The sequence below is a fragment of the Neodiprion lecontei genome, chromosome 5 (genome assembly GCF_021901455.1).
Source record: "Neodiprion lecontei isolate iyNeoLeco1 chromosome 5, iyNeoLeco1.1, whole genome shotgun sequence".
Lineage (NCBI taxonomy): Eukaryota > Metazoa > Arthropoda > Insecta > Hymenoptera > Diprionidae > Neodiprion > Neodiprion lecontei.
Window position 1 is genome coordinate 32791000 of NC_060264.1, and position 17212 is coordinate 32808211.

A 17212-nucleotide genomic window follows, 5' to 3' on the forward strand; every position below is an offset into this window, starting at 1 on the left:
AAATGTGTGATTTTGCGACGAGATCGAATTAGTCAGTAACAGCGGGAATATTGAAAAAATAACTAGTTTTCAACTCGCTGCTGTAGAATAAGTTGGAAATAGTTGAATTTCGAACAATCCTGAAATCGCAAAAAAAAAAAATAAACCGTGGAATTTGTTTCAACTGTTTCGCCTACGTGAAAAATCGTAGTAGATTCTGAAAAGGGAAGTTGGTATAATTGATCAGGGAAGCGAGTAAAACTACAGTCGAACCGTTTTCTTGAAAAATATAACGTGTATGCCAAAAAAAAACGAAAGAAAAATTCACCTTTTTCGGTGAATCAATGAAGCACGGATTTTCATTGGACACTAAAAGTTTTACTTCATTTTTTCTCTCCTTTTCTAAAAATTCTAGCGAACCTAAAATCGTTAAAAGTGCAAAATGAACGGGCTTCGTTTGTTCCGTATGTTTTATATCATTGTTTTTTTTTTGAAACGCAAATAGCTGCAATACTAAGAAAATTAATTGCAAATTTAATGTGAATACTGAGTAACTCACTTTCAAACGCGAAATTTTCGCTTTTGCCAGACTTTTGTGTAGTATATACGTGAGAAATTTACGAACATTTTTAACAGCGTGATAAATGCTAGCGGAAAAAAGAGCGCAACAAGTTAAAATCCTTCTCTGCGTGATCCAGCTCTATCCTCTTTCTAAACTGAAATATTCAACACGATTTGGTTATTCTCAAGGTTTCAATATCGGTAATGAAAATTCGACAAGTTTCGCATATTTTAAAATATGAAACGAAGGGGTGGGATATTTCGATAATTGTACAATAATAATAACAGTAATAAGACACTTGAATTGGAACGAAGAACCGAGGCTGAAAATCCAGAAAATAATCACACAGTAGACAACAAGAACAATGTATGTACATATATAATGTGTTGATAAACATACCTTCAATACTTCAAATCACTATCTCGACGAACTTGGAGATGTAAACATATTTACGTTGATTTCTACAAAGTCCTGGAGAAGTATGCCAGAATCCACTGTTCGAAACTTCACTGCGGTTTGAAAAAAAAGCTCGGCGTTAAAGAAATATGATTAAAAAATAGCGTTCGCACTAATGAAATTATTCGTTCGAGGTACAAGAACCGTGTGATTAAATTTTCGATAGCGACGAGTGATCAAAGCTGTTTCAGATGTTCGGCGCAATTCGCGCGAAATCACATTTCTGCAGCTAGATATTGAAAAATAATATACGAAAATGGCACTAAACCGACGCTACTCGACTGTCGTTCAATTATTATTGCGGCGTATATACGGAGCGAAATCGCGTTGAAATTGGTACGAATCTCAAATCGAGGGATGATAATTCCGAGTGACGCTAATTCCGCGACGACCGGCGTCGCCCGACTGACGAATAATCGGCGTGACTCTTCCTCGGTCCGAATCGCGGGCGTCGCGACGCGCTCAAAATGGCGCCTGCGTCGAAGATACTTTTGTACCCTAAGCGTAACGAGCGTTGCTGGGCATCCCCAGCATCCCTGTTTAGAGATGTAAAAATACCGGTATTAAGATTCTCGGTGAAATTACCAAAATAAAAGAGGAAGAATGAAAAAAAAAAAAAAAAAAAATTACCGCAAAACGACGTCATTTTTTTTCATACAATCTTTTGCCGTGAAATTGCGGTCACAGTTTTTTTTTTTTTTTTCTTTTTTTTTCTTTCAACGTTTTACGGTAGAAATATAGGGTAACCTCAGCTCGTCGCCTTTTTTTTTTTTTTTCTATTTCCGTTGTTATAATTTTCGTTTCATTAGGTAGAAAATGTTCTAACAGTATCAATAAATTTATTATATTTTCTTTACCAAGAGATGGGCCTGAAAATATGATTCTTGGATAATTTTACTTGCAGTCGATCGTTATCAGTTTGTTACGCTGAAAATATGGTGAATTTACCGATCACGTTTACCACTCACATCTCTGTCACTGTTACAAGTTCAACGCGTCGTCTTTTTCGCGCCTTTTCAAGTACAATTTACGTAACGCGAGCCTATTTTGCGCGTTTTTTCCGTACACAAAGTATCCGTTTCTATGACGGTAGAGTGAATTTGCGAACGCGCATGCGCGGAGTAAGGAAGAGAACCCCTTTTAACTCCTTTTCTGTACTCCGCGCATGCGCTGTCGCGAATCAATCTGACATTACGCGAACCTAACCTCAATTTCGTGCTTCGTGAAAAAACGCGTATAACGTACTCTTGTTTTATAAAGAATCGCGTGCAGCAAGGTGACAACGGCTTTTCGCATCGCGTATTTTCAATATTCGTCTTCGGCTCACTTGCGACTCATATTGCAAATTTACGCTCCGCCCAAAAGTACAGAGTTTGTCTCCTTGTTACACAATACGTTATTTTTCGTTCCTGAACGTTCTACTTTTTTAACCGTTTTCCATTACTTTTTCCTATTTTCTTTTCATCTCTTTCCCTCTACGCTATTCCTCCTACTTGACAATGAATTATATACCTCTATATGAGCCATTCCATGCCAACTCGACGTGTGTCTGATCCTTGGCAGTTATCTCTTTCGACTTGTGATTTTTTTTTTTTATGTAATCATTGTTTCGACTCTCAAAGGCATACAGTTTTTTTAACGAAATTGTTCGAATCCATTTGAATTGTCAACAATTTTTAAAAAACATCATATTGTTGATCGACGCGATTTAATTATCTGAAATTGTTCTAAAAAACGCTTTAATAAAGTAAGAAGGAGATGCCGGCCAACTCCGGTTGAAAGTTCCAAAGTTTTGATAGCTAAAAGATAATTTTTAACAACTATTTCAGATTTTTTGATTATGTCGATCTATACATTTAGTTTTTAAAATTGTAGAAAATTCAATTCGTTCCAAAAAAATTGTATAAAAAAACCAAGTGTCTACGAGAGTCAGAACGTTCATGTAAAAAATCGCGAGGCAAATCAGAGAGGCTAAGGACCATACCCGAGTTGAGTTGACATGGAATGTCCCATATATGTACCGCTGTAGGTTAACAGTGTGTCATATGCTACACGCTTCTTAGTGTTGCGTTGATATACGATTACTATTCTGCAGTCATTTTTAATCTTGAATTGGCACTTCGTTTCATCTTGTGTAAGTTTTGTCAATTTTTTATAGCGAAACGGGTTTTCCTCGGAAATTTTCTTTAAAACTATGAAGAACACTATCGGATTCTAGATTTTTTAGTGAATTTTAAGTAACGGAAGATGGAAAATGGATTTTTGTCATGACAAAAATTCAATACTTCTCAAGTGACACTTGGAAATTATTAAACAGCCTCGAGAAAATCTCGCAGCGTGTCGCAAAAATTCGAGATCTTTTGAAAAGAAACCCAAATTACTGAATTTTGCAAAATGTGATTTTTAAAGTGAATCAGAAGATTTGACAGAAGTTTGTGTAACACAAAAAAAAAGAACACCAGCAACATTTATAGTACAAAAGTTGCACTTCCAGGTTTCGAAAGTATATCCAACAGATTTTGATAAATTCTAAAACGTGACATTGACCGTAACTTAAATGTTAAAAACAATTGTACAAAAAACTATGTATTTTTAAACATGCATTGTAATGAAGCTGTATTGAGTAATCTATATTTTAATTATGTTTAATATTTCAAACAAACCATTACGATACAACCTGTTTAAACATCGTTAAAATCGTAAAAAAAAAAAAAATTTGTTTGCTTTATACGTGGGTTACGAAACTTGTTCTTTTCTCGAAAATTGTATGTCTCGTTGATTACGGTGAAAAAAATGACAATTCTTGAAAACTGCATATTAATAGTCAGAATTAATTACTTATTACAGAAATTTCTCTCAATGCGCGAGTATAATACAATAATCAATAGTATTGTGCAGGCTAAATTCGCCTTCAGCCAAGTGACGGTAAGGTATGTAATAAACCCACAATGCCGTTCCCTGGTAAATCATATATTTCAACATGTACTTAACGATCAGGTGGACATGGTACATGCATGCATACCGCGCATTGCAGCGTGCTGTAGGTGGATATACCCGACATTCTACAGCGTGGCTGCATCAGCGCAGCGCAAATAACGTTGCATACATGTGCAGTGGAAAGGAAATATTTAAGCGAACCGATCCTGCAATGCTGCCGGTTACAGCGGCACATACGTATAATCAACGAGTTTAAACTTAACGACCCGTAGCTATAAAATATTCGAACGTCGTAATGCGATTTTATTGTTAGATGTAATCTGTGCCGATAAAACAGTTTTCTGTCAACAGTTGTTCCTAGAGATAGTTAGCTCGGATAAGTTAGACCTTAGGTGTCTCACTCCTTTGTTTTATAGTGTATGGCCAACGAGAAAAAACACGCCAGGTGCCAGTTTTGTTTACCTTGGATGTGTAATCGACCATATTTAATCACCAATAAAAACTATTGAAAGTACCAAGTGAACGATATATAATTCAATAATTTGCGAATTGTTATCGATCGATTCTATTCGTAGCTCGACTGACGTGTTTTTGTATTTGTTTTTTTTTTTTTTTTTATTCCTAGATTCAATGTCTTTTCGTTTTGAGGAAAATTTGAAAGGGCGAAAAAATAAACGGGTAGAAAAAAAAAAAAACACCGATCGTGAAAACTATCCGCGGTCGAAGTTTTCGAACTTTTCCCAAGTAGAACTTTGTATGAAGTTCGGAAAACGCAAGAGAACAAGAGAAAATTCTCAAGCGACGATCATTTTCGAACACAATCGCCGGCGGTGGTTTGATTAATTGCAACGGCAGATCGAAAAGTTTTCTGTCTGAAAACTTGGTTCGGCGTTTTTCTGCTGTTGTTTTATTTTTTTTTATTTTCGGTTTTCTTTATTGGCAAAATCTTGAAACAGTATAACACCTGCGTTTCAATCGACGATTAATTACGCGACTTATACCTCAATGTTAATTGAATCGAGTCTGTGAAGTTATACGAACAAAGGTTAGAATTTGGCGAAGCGCATTATCAATTATTATTATTTGTGCATAAACTCGTCTTTTGGCAACAAATCCTGCAACTGTAAATATATAAGACTTGAGAGTCGGTCAATCTTATAACAGCTCAAATATGTTCCCATGCAGACTTACAGATTACGAAGATCGTGGATAGAAAATGATGTCGAGGTTCGGTATTATTCAAGGAAAGAGTTTTATAAAGTGGTTTTTGTGTCTTTCTTATTAGTCAAGGCACGTGTACGTAGAGATCAGTGGCACGAGGCCAGTCGCCCAATCGCACAACGTACATAGAAGAACATAGAATATGCGAACGTAACTAGATGCGAAACTCGCGGTTCTCTCAAGGTCTACTTAAAATGAAACAAGTTAGATTCTACGATTCAACAAATCATGGACGGAATCGAAGACCGGGAGAAAAAGCTGCGCAAGTTCAGCAACCCTTCGGCTATTTGTTTTGCAATTTGCATGATATGGGTGTCGCCGTTTATTTCTCCCTTTCCGCAGGACTCGAGCGGCGTGATCCTAACCTAACTGCGAGTAACGCGAACCTTTTAGCACCCTCCCTTCCTGCAGGAATGCTCCGCAAGGCTCGATCCGCGGGTTAAAAGGTCACTTCGTGACTGCAATCCTCTTCTTCTCCCTTTCCCTTTCCCTTTCCCTTTTCGTCTCTCCCTCGTTTTCTCGTGTTGAGCTGATTAAGCAGCGCCCTCAAACCCGACTCGCGACTCGAACGGCAGAGTCTGACCTCTTTTTTTTTTCAACTCACCCCGAGGATCCGCAAACGTGTGTGTACACTTTAAATTTGCATCAAACGTGCCGCGCGTGCAAAGCAAAAATAAAAATAACAAAAAATTAAAAGTTAAAAATGGCTGTTTAGAAGATAAATTAATTTTCTACGGTACTTCGTCTTTTTTTTTTTTTTTTTTTCATGCTTTCATTTATTTTTCTTTCTCTCGTTACGAGCAGTTTCGTTGGTCAAAAATCGGTAGTTCTTAATAAACGATTCAATTTACATTACTCGTAAAATTGTACTCAGAGAAAATGTGAATGGAATGTTGAAATTGCTTTGCAAAATTTAGATATCAAGTTTGCTAAAAATCCAACACTTGTACATAGTTCAATATCACTTTTGCCATCATAGTTTGTTTATTCTGTTTGGAAGACTATTTTCTACAAATTTATCAAAACATTTTTAATTTTACTTTTTTTTTTTACAGTTTGTATATTAATATTTTTTTTTTAAATGTACAAACTTTTTGTTTTTGAGAAATTTTTTCTTCAAAACATTTTCATTAGTCCGCCAACTATCATCAGTTTCAAGATCATCACGAAAGTTTGTATACATATTTCTGTATTTTTGAAAATATTTTCGCAACTCACGGTTATAATGATCCGACAACTGCAATCCTGTGACTATCTTGTGATGAAAATTAATTTAAAAAATCATCTCACAGACTTTTCCATGTAAACAAATAAATGAAAGTTGAATATGGAATAATTACAGAAGTCAAACAAGTTTCCTGCCGTTCTTCCGTTTGCCTCATTTTTCTTGCATCCAGCTGTCTGTACACACCTAGATAAATACAACTTACAACACGTGTGTCGGAAATTGTGTTAACGCAATAACGTCATGGAAAATGGAAAGTGATATACGACAGAGGAGGTTGAAAATCAGCGAAAGGAGGAAGTGGAGCATTTCTTCATTACACAAAGTTACACGCGGAGTATACGTGCATAAATATACAATACAATAATCGATGGCGTAATTTGAAGGGCGACAGACTCGTTAATTTATAATTAAAAGAATACGCAACAGTATCCACGCTACTGCGATTATCGGAGGCGCACGCGACGCAATTAACGAATCGCGGAGATTCGATGTCTCTAAAATAATTGCACCAACAATTGCACAATGTCGTGTTAAAACATAATGCGATGAAAGTCTCGGGGCAATGAATGTGCGTGTGTATATAACCTGCTTCAGGAAAGTGCAATTAGAACGATTACGTACCGGCTTCTGTTAACTCGACATCGAACATAACGATCTGCAAGTTGTCGAGTTTGATGATCATGCGATAATGTTGTTACAATTGTCGTTCTTATTTTTCAGAAGAACTTAAAGTTCATCTCAGACCGTAACTTCTGTCCTGTAATTAAGCTCGATAATGGCGGTGAAAAAACGCGTTTCCTTTCATGATTTTTTTTTTTTTGTTTATTCTTTTCACAAAGAGCCAGACGTAAATGGCGAGCGTAAATTACACATGCATACAAGAAAGGAGGTATTATTTTCAGATATTCAGAAGCCGCACGTATTCGCCTTTTTCATATCGTATGGAAATTTATTCATCCCGATGAACATGATAAACCTGCGGGGATATGTGCCGAATCTCACCTCTCTAACAGTCTTTGCATTCTCTGCACCTACATATATATTTATACACACTTATATATAACATATTCTATCCTATGAGAGATAAAGAGACGCCTCGTATTTTTCCCACGTTTCGTACTGTCGCGATCGGAATAGTTTTACAATTTTTCTTTTTTTTTCTTTTCTCTTCTTTCTTTCTCTCTCATTATTCTCAGTCTCGGTCAAAAATTTAATTAGCCAATTTTTACGATAAACTGTACCTGTAACGAAGAATCGTTGAAAATTTTGTCCTTCAAGGAAAAAAAAAATGCTTTTTCAATGATTATTGATAAATCGATTAGTTTACGAATCTGTAGTGTGAAAATTTTATGCAACCCAAAAAAAAAAACTGTTACAAGTTTTCTCTCTTCTCAAAATTATTATAAATTAAAATTGGAAACGTTCAATTCAAATTGCAACAAATTACGAACAGAATCATTACAATTCATTCAATTAAACGTAACTTGCGATAGGATTTTCTCTTTTTCATCCAATTAAAGATTATATACGCGTGTCATTTGATTATGGATAAAATTGTTATAATCGTCTCAACTACTGTCATAAAAAGTATAAGCAAAAAACGTATGAATTACTAACGCAGCAATTAGCAGGCGTTTATAATTCATACATTATTCAACCTTCCACTTTATCAGATCGGTTAACGTGCCAGCGCCATGTTTTGATGCAGTTCTATTGCCCATTACAGGAATACAACGGTTTCGAATGATGTAAAATATTTAAGTAGGTATATAAGGTCTGTATATACATATACGTGGAAGATTGTCATCAGCCTGCAGTGCAGATCTGCGCTGGAAGAAAGTGCAGCGGTAATTTCTGAGAAACATGGGTGTACCTATAATCTCGTATATATGTAGATGCATGTATACGTTACTTACATATATGTATATACATCCTGACACAAGTCAGGTTAGAATCGGTTGTGGTCACCGCTGCTGTTTGTAACATATTAGATTTCCTCTTCTTACTTTATTTTCTCTTTTTCGGATCGATTTCCTGCGGCTAGTTTTGCACAGAAATTTTTGAGGTGTCGAAATTTATCGCCAAAAACAAGAGAAACCAACAAAGAATTACAGATTGTACGGAAAAACTTGAAAATTCTTGGACAGAATTTCTTTCGGAAATACAATAAGTATTTGGTCGAGTAGAAAAAAATTGTAGAAGACAGAACTTCACATGGTTTTCAGACAAGTTCTAACTATAGAAACTTTTTAAACGACGAGAAAACAAAAAAAAGAATCGCTAGATTCGAACAACAATTTTTCCCGCTATTTTTCAAATTTTGTTCGGAAATACAACAATATTAGATGCAGGTAGGAAAAAATGTGCAGAAGACAGAATTTCACCCAGCTTGCAGTTAAGTACAAACAATGGAAACTTTTGTTGAATGAACGTCGAGAAGACGAAAAGACGAATCGCACGATTGGGAGAACAATTTTTCCCGCCATTCTTCAAATTTTATTCGAAAATACAATAATATTATATGCACGGAGGAAAAAATTTGTAGAAGACAGCATTTCATCCAGCTTGCAGTTGAGTACAAACTGTGGAAACTTTTTAAAGGACGACAAGAAGACGAATAGAAAAATCGTAATGTTGGAAGAAAAATTTTTCCCGCCATTATACAAATTTTGTTCGGAAATACGACAATATTAGATGCAGGCAGGAAAAAATTTGCAGAAAACGGAACTTCACCCAGCTTGCAGTTAAGTACAAACTATGGAAACTTTTCAAACGACGAAGAGAAGACGAAAAGAAGAATCGCGAGATTGGAAGAACAATTTTTCCCGCCATTTTTATCTTTCTGCAAATACGCTGCTGCGATAGATCGTTATACGACCTGACATATGTACAACGTATATAGGATATGTACTTTCCCGTGGTTTGTATTACCTGCATTGTACAGTCGACTGCATTTGCCGTAGGTGCATATTACGTACCTCGAACTATGTGACGTGTTGTGTACGATATGTACACCAGCTTTATGTGAAATTCTGATTTCCTCAATCCGCAATGCGCCTTTTTTTAATCCGTTCGAGTCGATGACCACCGGCTAGCTTACTGTTGCTGCTGCTGCTGCTGCAACTGAAAGGAAAGACGGGGAGGAAGGCAACGCCTCGACTTTTCCTATATAAAAGGAACCCCATTCGATAGAATTTAATTCAGTATACACTGTGCAGACTTAACGCGGAGTTGAGACGTGGTGAAGCCCATTCAAACAACATGAGAAACTACGCGGATAAGTTTAAGGTGGGCTGCATACTCCTGACTTTTATTTGTATATTTTTGAATCAAGCATGTACAGAATTTTTTTTCTTCAATCTGGATTTTGGTTCACATCATTTATTATACTCTCGCAATATTAATAGTTTCTGTAAAGGTGTCTGTTCGTCGGTCCGTTTTTCAGTAAAAACGGTTGAGTTGCAAAGTAGTAAGAGAACAAAAAAAAATAAATAAATAAATAAATGAACACCACATTTTGTGTAAATTTTTTACTTTTAAACGACTTGAAATAGAAAGCACTCAGTTTTCAAAAAAGAAATTTCTTCGAAATCTAGTAGACCGTTCGAATCAAGAAGGGTCATGTTGATTGAGAACAGGATCATCAAAAGACACTGTGAAAATAGTCGGAGGTGATTTTGATGGAGAAAAAAAAAATAATGTTGCTCTATCAACATTGAGATAATTAGGTTTTACAGCAAGAATTTTATTTCTAATATTGAAATTTTTAGCTTCCCTCTATACTTTCAGGCATAATATACGTTTTTTAACTTCCCTTATTCTTTTTCTTCTTCATAGTCATCTAAGAAATGAAAAGTCGAATTTGCACTACATATCAAAGTATCAAGAATCTAGAAAACCACCTGTCACAATTGTTCGGATGGTCTTCTGAGTCTGTGTCGGTGATTGATTTTTGTCCAACGATATCTGGAGAATGAATAAACGAATTTTGATGATTTTTTCAAGCTCACAATTGAGTAGATTCTCGATTTTATCGGTTACGTGGTTTCTAAGTGACCTGAATAACGAAATAAAAAAGAATTTGAAATATCACTGGTCAACGTTTTGCGATATTGAAATGCATCCCAGCTGGAAGCAGTTAGACTGACGCTATCAAAGTGCGCGAAATTAGCCGCTTGTTGATGCAGTGATACAACTTTCCTCGTTCGATTTCTTTTCTAACACGACACCATAAGAAATTTAAAACTAATCCCCATTCCTCCGTACAGGTGATTTTGCTGCTGGGCCTGGCGTATTCAGCAGCATGCATAGCCGAGGAGGCAGCTGACGAGAAAAAATCGGCATCGGCTTTACCGAGCGAGGATAAGTCAAAGCCAAAACGAGGTTTGGATTTGGGTTACGGGGGATTCGGGGGCCATGACTTCGGGGGCCACGATTTCGGAGGGCACGATTTCGGTGGCGGCGTCGGCGGCTTCGGGGGCGGCGGCGACACCGTCGGCATCCACGAGGGTCACATCTCGGCGATAACGATAACCAAGGAGAAGAAGGTCCACGTCCCGGTTCCCTATCCCGTCAAGGTTCACGTAGATCGGCCGTATCCAGTTCACGTCCCGGCGCCTTACCCAGTCACCGTCGAAAAGCACGTCCCCTATCCCGTCGAGAAACACGTTCCGTATCCAGTCAAGGTGCCGGTTAAGGTTCCCTACCCCGTAAAAGTACCCTACAAGGTCCCCTACCCCGTTCACAAGCCAGTTCCGTATCCCGTGAAAGTGCCCGTCGTCGTCAAGGAGCCTTACCCGGTATTCGTTAAGGAGCATCATCACCACGAGGGTGGTGAATTCGGCGGTGGATACGGTGGGGGATTCGGGGGATCCCACGGGTTCGAGTCCTTCGGTCATCACTAGATAATTTCCCTAGATCGTTTCTTTTACCCCAGATTTTATCGGGCACTTATATCGATGCATGTTTGCGATTATTTTTTGATTTTTTTTTTTGATTTTTTAAGCAAAGAGAGAAAGGTAAACGAGAACTGTGTGAATTTGTGATTGCAATGTGTAAAACAAGATGGCGCTGAGGACTTGGTTTTTGCCGGATTAGTTTATGGTTAATTATGTCGATTCGAGAGTACTGACAATTCGGTGCAAGCTGTCAAGCTTTAGTTTTTTCACGTTCAACGAATGGATTACAAAAAATACGACGAAAAAGGTTGTTCAAAATTAAATATGGCATGGTTCAATATGGCGCTGCGGCGGCATATTTTCATTACCGACAGAGTCGACTCTCGTTATGACAAATTCAATCGTAACATATCGTCCATTCAATCGTAATCGCGTATTAAAGAAAACAGTGACGATTTTATGCGAGTAATTTACAAAAAGCTTGACAGATACTTTCGAAAAATACTTGATCACGATAATCCTGAATCAAAATCCACCCGCTTTCCACACCGATTTGGAAGAGGGGAAAGTCTCCCTGTAAGGATAAACGGTGTTGCAGCACGAGACGAATTCGTGATCACATTTCCAGTCACGTTTCTGTTGGAAATCATATTGGCACTCTCAATGATGCGTTGAAAAATTTCGCAGCGTTGAAGATATATATTCTCACTACAGAAGAGGAGAAGTTTGAGATTATTCGCAGTACGGTTCACCGCATCTTTCTCTCAGTGTTTGATAAATGAATTTTGATACGAATGTTCAGGAGAAGGGAAATTATGTAGGGTAACTCTGATTTGCGGACCTCAAAAGTTATTACGTATATTTTTAATTTTATACTGATTTTTTTTTTTTTTACTACGTTCGAATCAAATTTTGCTCAATTTTATTATATATAAGGTCACTGTGAAATGCGTATAAAGTATAAGATATCTCTGAAAAATTCTGTACGATATCCTGATATTTATTATTTTCCATTTTCACCGAAGTAAATTTATCTCGCTTATCGCTTAAAAATTTTCGAAAAAATATGTTTGATTTGTTAAAATCGTATGTTCGGATAAATTTACGTAAATTGATAATTCTGTATATAAGAGTTCAAAATCTAGACTATAAATTTCAGGGATCTCGGTGGTAAAGAAAAATTATAAATATACAAATATAGATAAATAAATCAATAGATCGTCTTGTATTTTAAGTGTAAGAACAATACCTAGTCTAAGAATAAGATTGTATACATCTGTAATATTAAATAAAAATATGCGAGAAAATATAAGAACGAGTTTCCGTCTTGTGACCGAAATTTTTCACGAGATTTCATTAAATTAACAATTTATAATAACCGATTATAGAAGCTATGTTGATAATTAACATAAAATTCGTTTGAAAATTAAGTCAAGTTCGGTATTTCTTTACACATGCGAGTTAATATTATGAATGAAAAACACATTATCATCAGGCTTACATTTCCGCACTTTCTGCGCTGCTTCTAACAGTAACTCAACTAATTTCATTGGTAATTTCCTGCACCTGAACACGTAACATTATTCCCGCAAAGAGAAGCGAAAGAAACTTTTACGCAACAGACTTGCTTATGTATAAATGCATATTGCAGTAAATAATATTTCACCGTGGCACTTATAATGCCAGTTACCACATTCGAGTGTGTTATTACGAAGCGTTACGCGATACGCATCATCCAAAAGGACACGTTATGCGGCTTTATCTTCGTCTCGAGTTCAACTGCAGGCAATAATCTCTATTAGAAAGTCGAGTTCGACAATAATATTTCACATGTGCAGAAGAGAAGAAAATCAAACCGCTACTCTGTTGGAATGATTACAAAAATACCTGCGATAAGACGGGTATCAGACAGTTTCAATCGAATTTTCAAACTAATTCCCATTCCCTCCAACCGTTCATTTCACCCATCATTTGAAAAAAATTTTTTTTACATCTTTATTACGACTATATAACTAATGTCTCTAAGGAGTTCATAGCTGTAGGAATACTGTGAAGCCCTTTCTGAAGGTGCAGCTTGGTAATCAATTATACGGATGATTACGCGTGAGGCATATTCTACGTATATACGCACACTCAGGCTTGTTATTAATGAATATTTGTGTATAATTATCAGATAAAACAATCGGGAGAGTAGGTACAATACGTCCGTATATACATATACATATATGTATACCAACTTCGAAGCTCCGCTGTAATTATCACACGAATTAATTACAGTTCGGTAGATACTATACACCGTTCATACCACGCGTGTCTTGTAACTTGTGTATACACGCACACCTACAAACCACGAATCACACAGGTAGATGGAATTCGCGAAACCTCAGGTTCAGAGAAATTCGGCTCGTTAATCATTACAGGAATACCGGGAAACTAATTACAACAATCAAAACAACTCTATCGCCACGGTTCGAATTTCGAAACTGAAATTTTGATCATCGTTTTAACAGGTAGATTAACGTAGTTTACAATCATTGTCAGTACTAATTCAAACGACGATTCCTCATATTTGAGTTTTCGGAATTTAGTCTCAGTAATTTATTTGATAAAAAAAAAAAAAAAAATCACTCGAATTATCGACGGGCAAGATGTCGATAACATTTTTCACGAACTAGAACGAGTATCCGAAAGCTGTTGCTGGAATGAGGGAATTTTCAGATGCAATATCTTATGGTTGTTGAGAAGGAATTTCGGAGGTGTGAGAAAAATAGTGGATGCATTGCTAAACATTATTCCGTTCAGCTTGCTATAGGAATTTTTCCCGACTTCAATTCCGATTGAATTCAACAATTCGAAACATTGTAATAAAAAGATCACTATAACACGAAAGTTGAACACAACAACATTGTTAGATACAAAATTTTGTACAGTGTAATAAATTATAAGTTAATACGTGAATATTGTATACGAAGTTCCGATCGATCAAGCTGAATCAAGAATTCAAATTTCGGTGTCGAAAATGGGGAAACTACGTCCAAGTATTGCACTGATCCACAGTTTCGTTTGCCATTGGAAGACTTTTCGATCAAGTTCGATCGATCGAAATTTCAAAACGTCACGAACGATATAAATCTACACTGTCAATGATCCTCGCTAACTTCAGTTTTGCCATCTATTTTCCTCTCAACATGACCTGTAGCCGATGGCTCAGCCGTCGTTAAAATAATACTCTCAGCGTCAGTTTGACCGTCGGAAATTTGATATTCCACAGATTTGTCCACCTCGTTGCTCTTCGCGGACTCTGCGCGAGGAGCCACCGTTTCGACGTTTCTTAGGGCGAGATATTCTTCGACAGACCCGGTAGTCGGACTCTCGCTCTTTTCAGGGCCGCTTTTCTCTACGACAGAGGCGTTTGGCATATTTTGCGCAGTGTTCAAACCCGGGGAATTGTTCAGCCTAGCGCGTCGCTGCCTTTCTCTGAGCCTCTTTCTGATCTCGGACTGGATCTTTGACTCCTTTATCACGCTTTGGACGTCCTCAGTTTGGTAATAACGCGTCGCCCAAGTTTCCGCGGCGTTGGAGTCACTTTTCGCTTCATCCTTCGAAGACTCGGGTCTCTTTTCCTCGACTTGCACGGGATTCCGAATTTCGCCGGGCTCCGGCTCCTCCATGTCGTCAGGATAGTCGTCGAGGTCTATCACTATCTCTAAATCGGTCGACTTGTCCTCGTCGATCTCGCGCGGATTCACGGCTTCCGGTTTTCGTTCAGTCTTCTCGGCCAGCGGAATTTCCGTCTTCTCTTCCATCCGTTTCTGCTGAATTTCAGGCCTCGAACTTTCCGGCACCTTCGCGTCTTTCGGGGCCTCTTTCTTAACCCCGGAAGCGAGGTTACCGTCATTTTTACCTGACGATTGCGTCTCCGACACGGGATTACTTTTCTCAATCGTCGTCGAATTGTCCTTCGTCTTTCTTTTAAACTTCCTGGAAGTTTCCAACTCTGTGCTCGCTTTTTTCACGGGCGTTTCTGCCGATATCTCCGCATTCCCGACGTTCGCTTTTCCCATAATTTCTACTGTTGCAGCAACAGGGCTGGAATTTTGCTCGGTCGATGCCTTGCTCTTCTCTCTTGCAACAGAATCCTGGCTTTCGCTTAGTTTTCTGCTCCCCACAGCACCGCTGTTCTCCTGAGAACTCGCAACGCCGTTCTTCGGTACACGTTCGTTTTCCAGTCTCTGATTTCTGCGCTTTCCTTGACCGCCTTCGCCGTCACTTTCGCTGGACAGTAATTCGATGGTAGTAGTCGGCTGAAGAACAAGCACAACATCTTCTTCAACGGGTATTTCCTGATTCGTTTGTCCTGACATGATGGTGTCCAGTTCCTGCAGCTTGTCCTCGACTACCTTCAGACTCAGATTCCGGTCCCTGGCTCTTGCTTTCGAATTCACAGCTAAGCTTGAACCTGAGTTTGAAACGTTGCTCTGGGCAGTCATAACAGTGGTAGAATTGGTCGGGATTATGTCCTCCTCTTTGCGTATCAACGCTCTGATGGCTCGAGCTCTCATTTCCAGCTCTAAAAGATCAAGCAAACTCTCCCCGTCTTTTTCCTTGGACTGTTCGGATTCAGCTTCTTTCTTTACGATCACTTCTGCCCCGGATCTATGCGTCTTGGAGTCGCTTTCCATTTTCACTCTATATTTCTGCATGTCCCTGGGTTTAGCTTTCTCTTTACTCGTTTTTTCTGACCAGAGTTTTGACTTTGGCTTGTCTTTTTTGGACCCAAGTCCCTTCTTTGGTGCTTGCACCTCTTCTCTAGGCACCGCATCTACATCTGACGCATCTCCCCATTCCTCGGTGTCGGATATTATTTCCAAAGAAGGACCTGAATTGAATAGACGCCACAAATAAGTGAATTCTGTCAAGATGTTAAGAGAAATATATTTTCCTACCAGAATCATCGGTGTCGTCAGAATCCGATGATTGGAGCAAGGGCTGTCCGTTTAGTATAGACAAGATACGTGCTTTGGACATACCGCTCAGCTCATTTGCACACCATTCTTCGAGTTCGTTCTGTTCCATTTTCTAAAAGGAAGTTATTGCCAAAACAGAATTAGTTGTTTTGGATTTTGGACTTATATCTATCGACTAATTCTCATTGTGCTTACTTTCAAGACTTGTGGGAGCATCATGCGCAGCTTATCCCCCTTGACGGCAATGAATAATTGACGAGCAAGTTCTCTACGATCCACCAAATAATCCTTGATTGGCTTCAAGTTCTGTGCATTGCTTTCGTCGTCCGAAGACGCAGAAGAAGTACTTTCGGAACTGTTGCTGCTGGAATTATCCTAGGGAAAAATCACAGATGAAAATTAATACCTCAAATTACTGAGAAATTCAACTTAAGTTAAGTTAGGTTAAGAATAAAATTCAAAATTATGTAACTTGAAGCTGCAGAATATTTGATAAATAAACTCACCTGACTCCGTTTACGTAACTTTTTTGGCTTGTGATTTTTTCTATCCGACATTTTCTCACACTTTTGCCGGCTTATTAATTTGTATCGTATTATCAGATTGTTTGTAACTGGCTGCCCGCCGCTGCGAGCGCCACCTACGATGTCTCGCAATAGGATTCGATTTTCAAATATTCAAATTTTTTACACGAATGGCGCTGCTGAAGCGCTACCTTCAAGGGGCTAACAGATTTCGGGGAGGTCGAAGAGTTCAACGCGTTTCGGTCGCGTTCGGCTTTTCGAAATTGTAGACAGCATGTTTAACTAAACGGTTTTTCGTCATCAACACGATACGTGAGGTTGGCTTTGGCGAGTGATCATCAAATAAACAGTTCATCGTCATCCAAACATTCTTTGTCACGCGACATTCCTGCAACTGTTTTTTTTTCTTTCGAATTCTAAACAAATGTCCATCGCGATTC

At 38.1% G+C, this 17212-nt stretch overlaps 3 protein-coding genes across 3 annotated transcripts in view; 1 reads left to right on the forward strand and 2 right to left on the reverse strand.

The window, feature by feature from the left end:
* LOC107219515 overlaps nucleotides 1-1378 on the reverse strand; it is a 204673-nt gene extending 203295 nt beyond the window's left edge. The window contains exon 1 of the mRNA XM_046740208.1: nucleotides 941-1378. The gene's annotated coding sequence lies outside the window, so the exon portion shown is untranslated. The remainder of the gene's footprint in view (nucleotides 1-940) is intronic.
* An 8219-nt stretch (nucleotides 1379-9597) lies between these two features.
* On the forward strand, nucleotides 9598-12378 carry LOC107219514. Its single transcript, XM_046740322.1, has 2 exons — nucleotides 9598-9671; nucleotides 10652-12378. Exons 1-2 carry the CDS (start codon nucleotides 9645-9647, stop codon nucleotides 11285-11287), a joined length of 663 nt encoding a protein of 220 aa, XP_046596278.1. The 5' UTR covers nucleotides 9598-9644; the 3' UTR covers nucleotides 11288-12378.
* Nucleotides 12379-12556: 178 nt separating this feature from the next.
* On the reverse strand, nucleotides 12557-16887 carry LOC107219519 (myosin heavy chain, clone 203). The gene is made up of 4 exons (XM_015657764.2): nucleotides 16755-16887; nucleotides 16444-16623; nucleotides 16228-16360; nucleotides 12557-16160 (listed from the first exon to the last, which is right to left on the reverse strand). The coding sequence occupies exons 1-4, from the start codon at nucleotides 16803-16805 to the stop codon at nucleotides 14422-14424; spliced, it is 2103 nt and encodes a 700-aa protein (XP_015513250.2). The 5' UTR covers nucleotides 16806-16887; the 3' UTR covers nucleotides 12557-14421.
* Nucleotides 16888-17212: the final 325 nt, after the last annotated feature.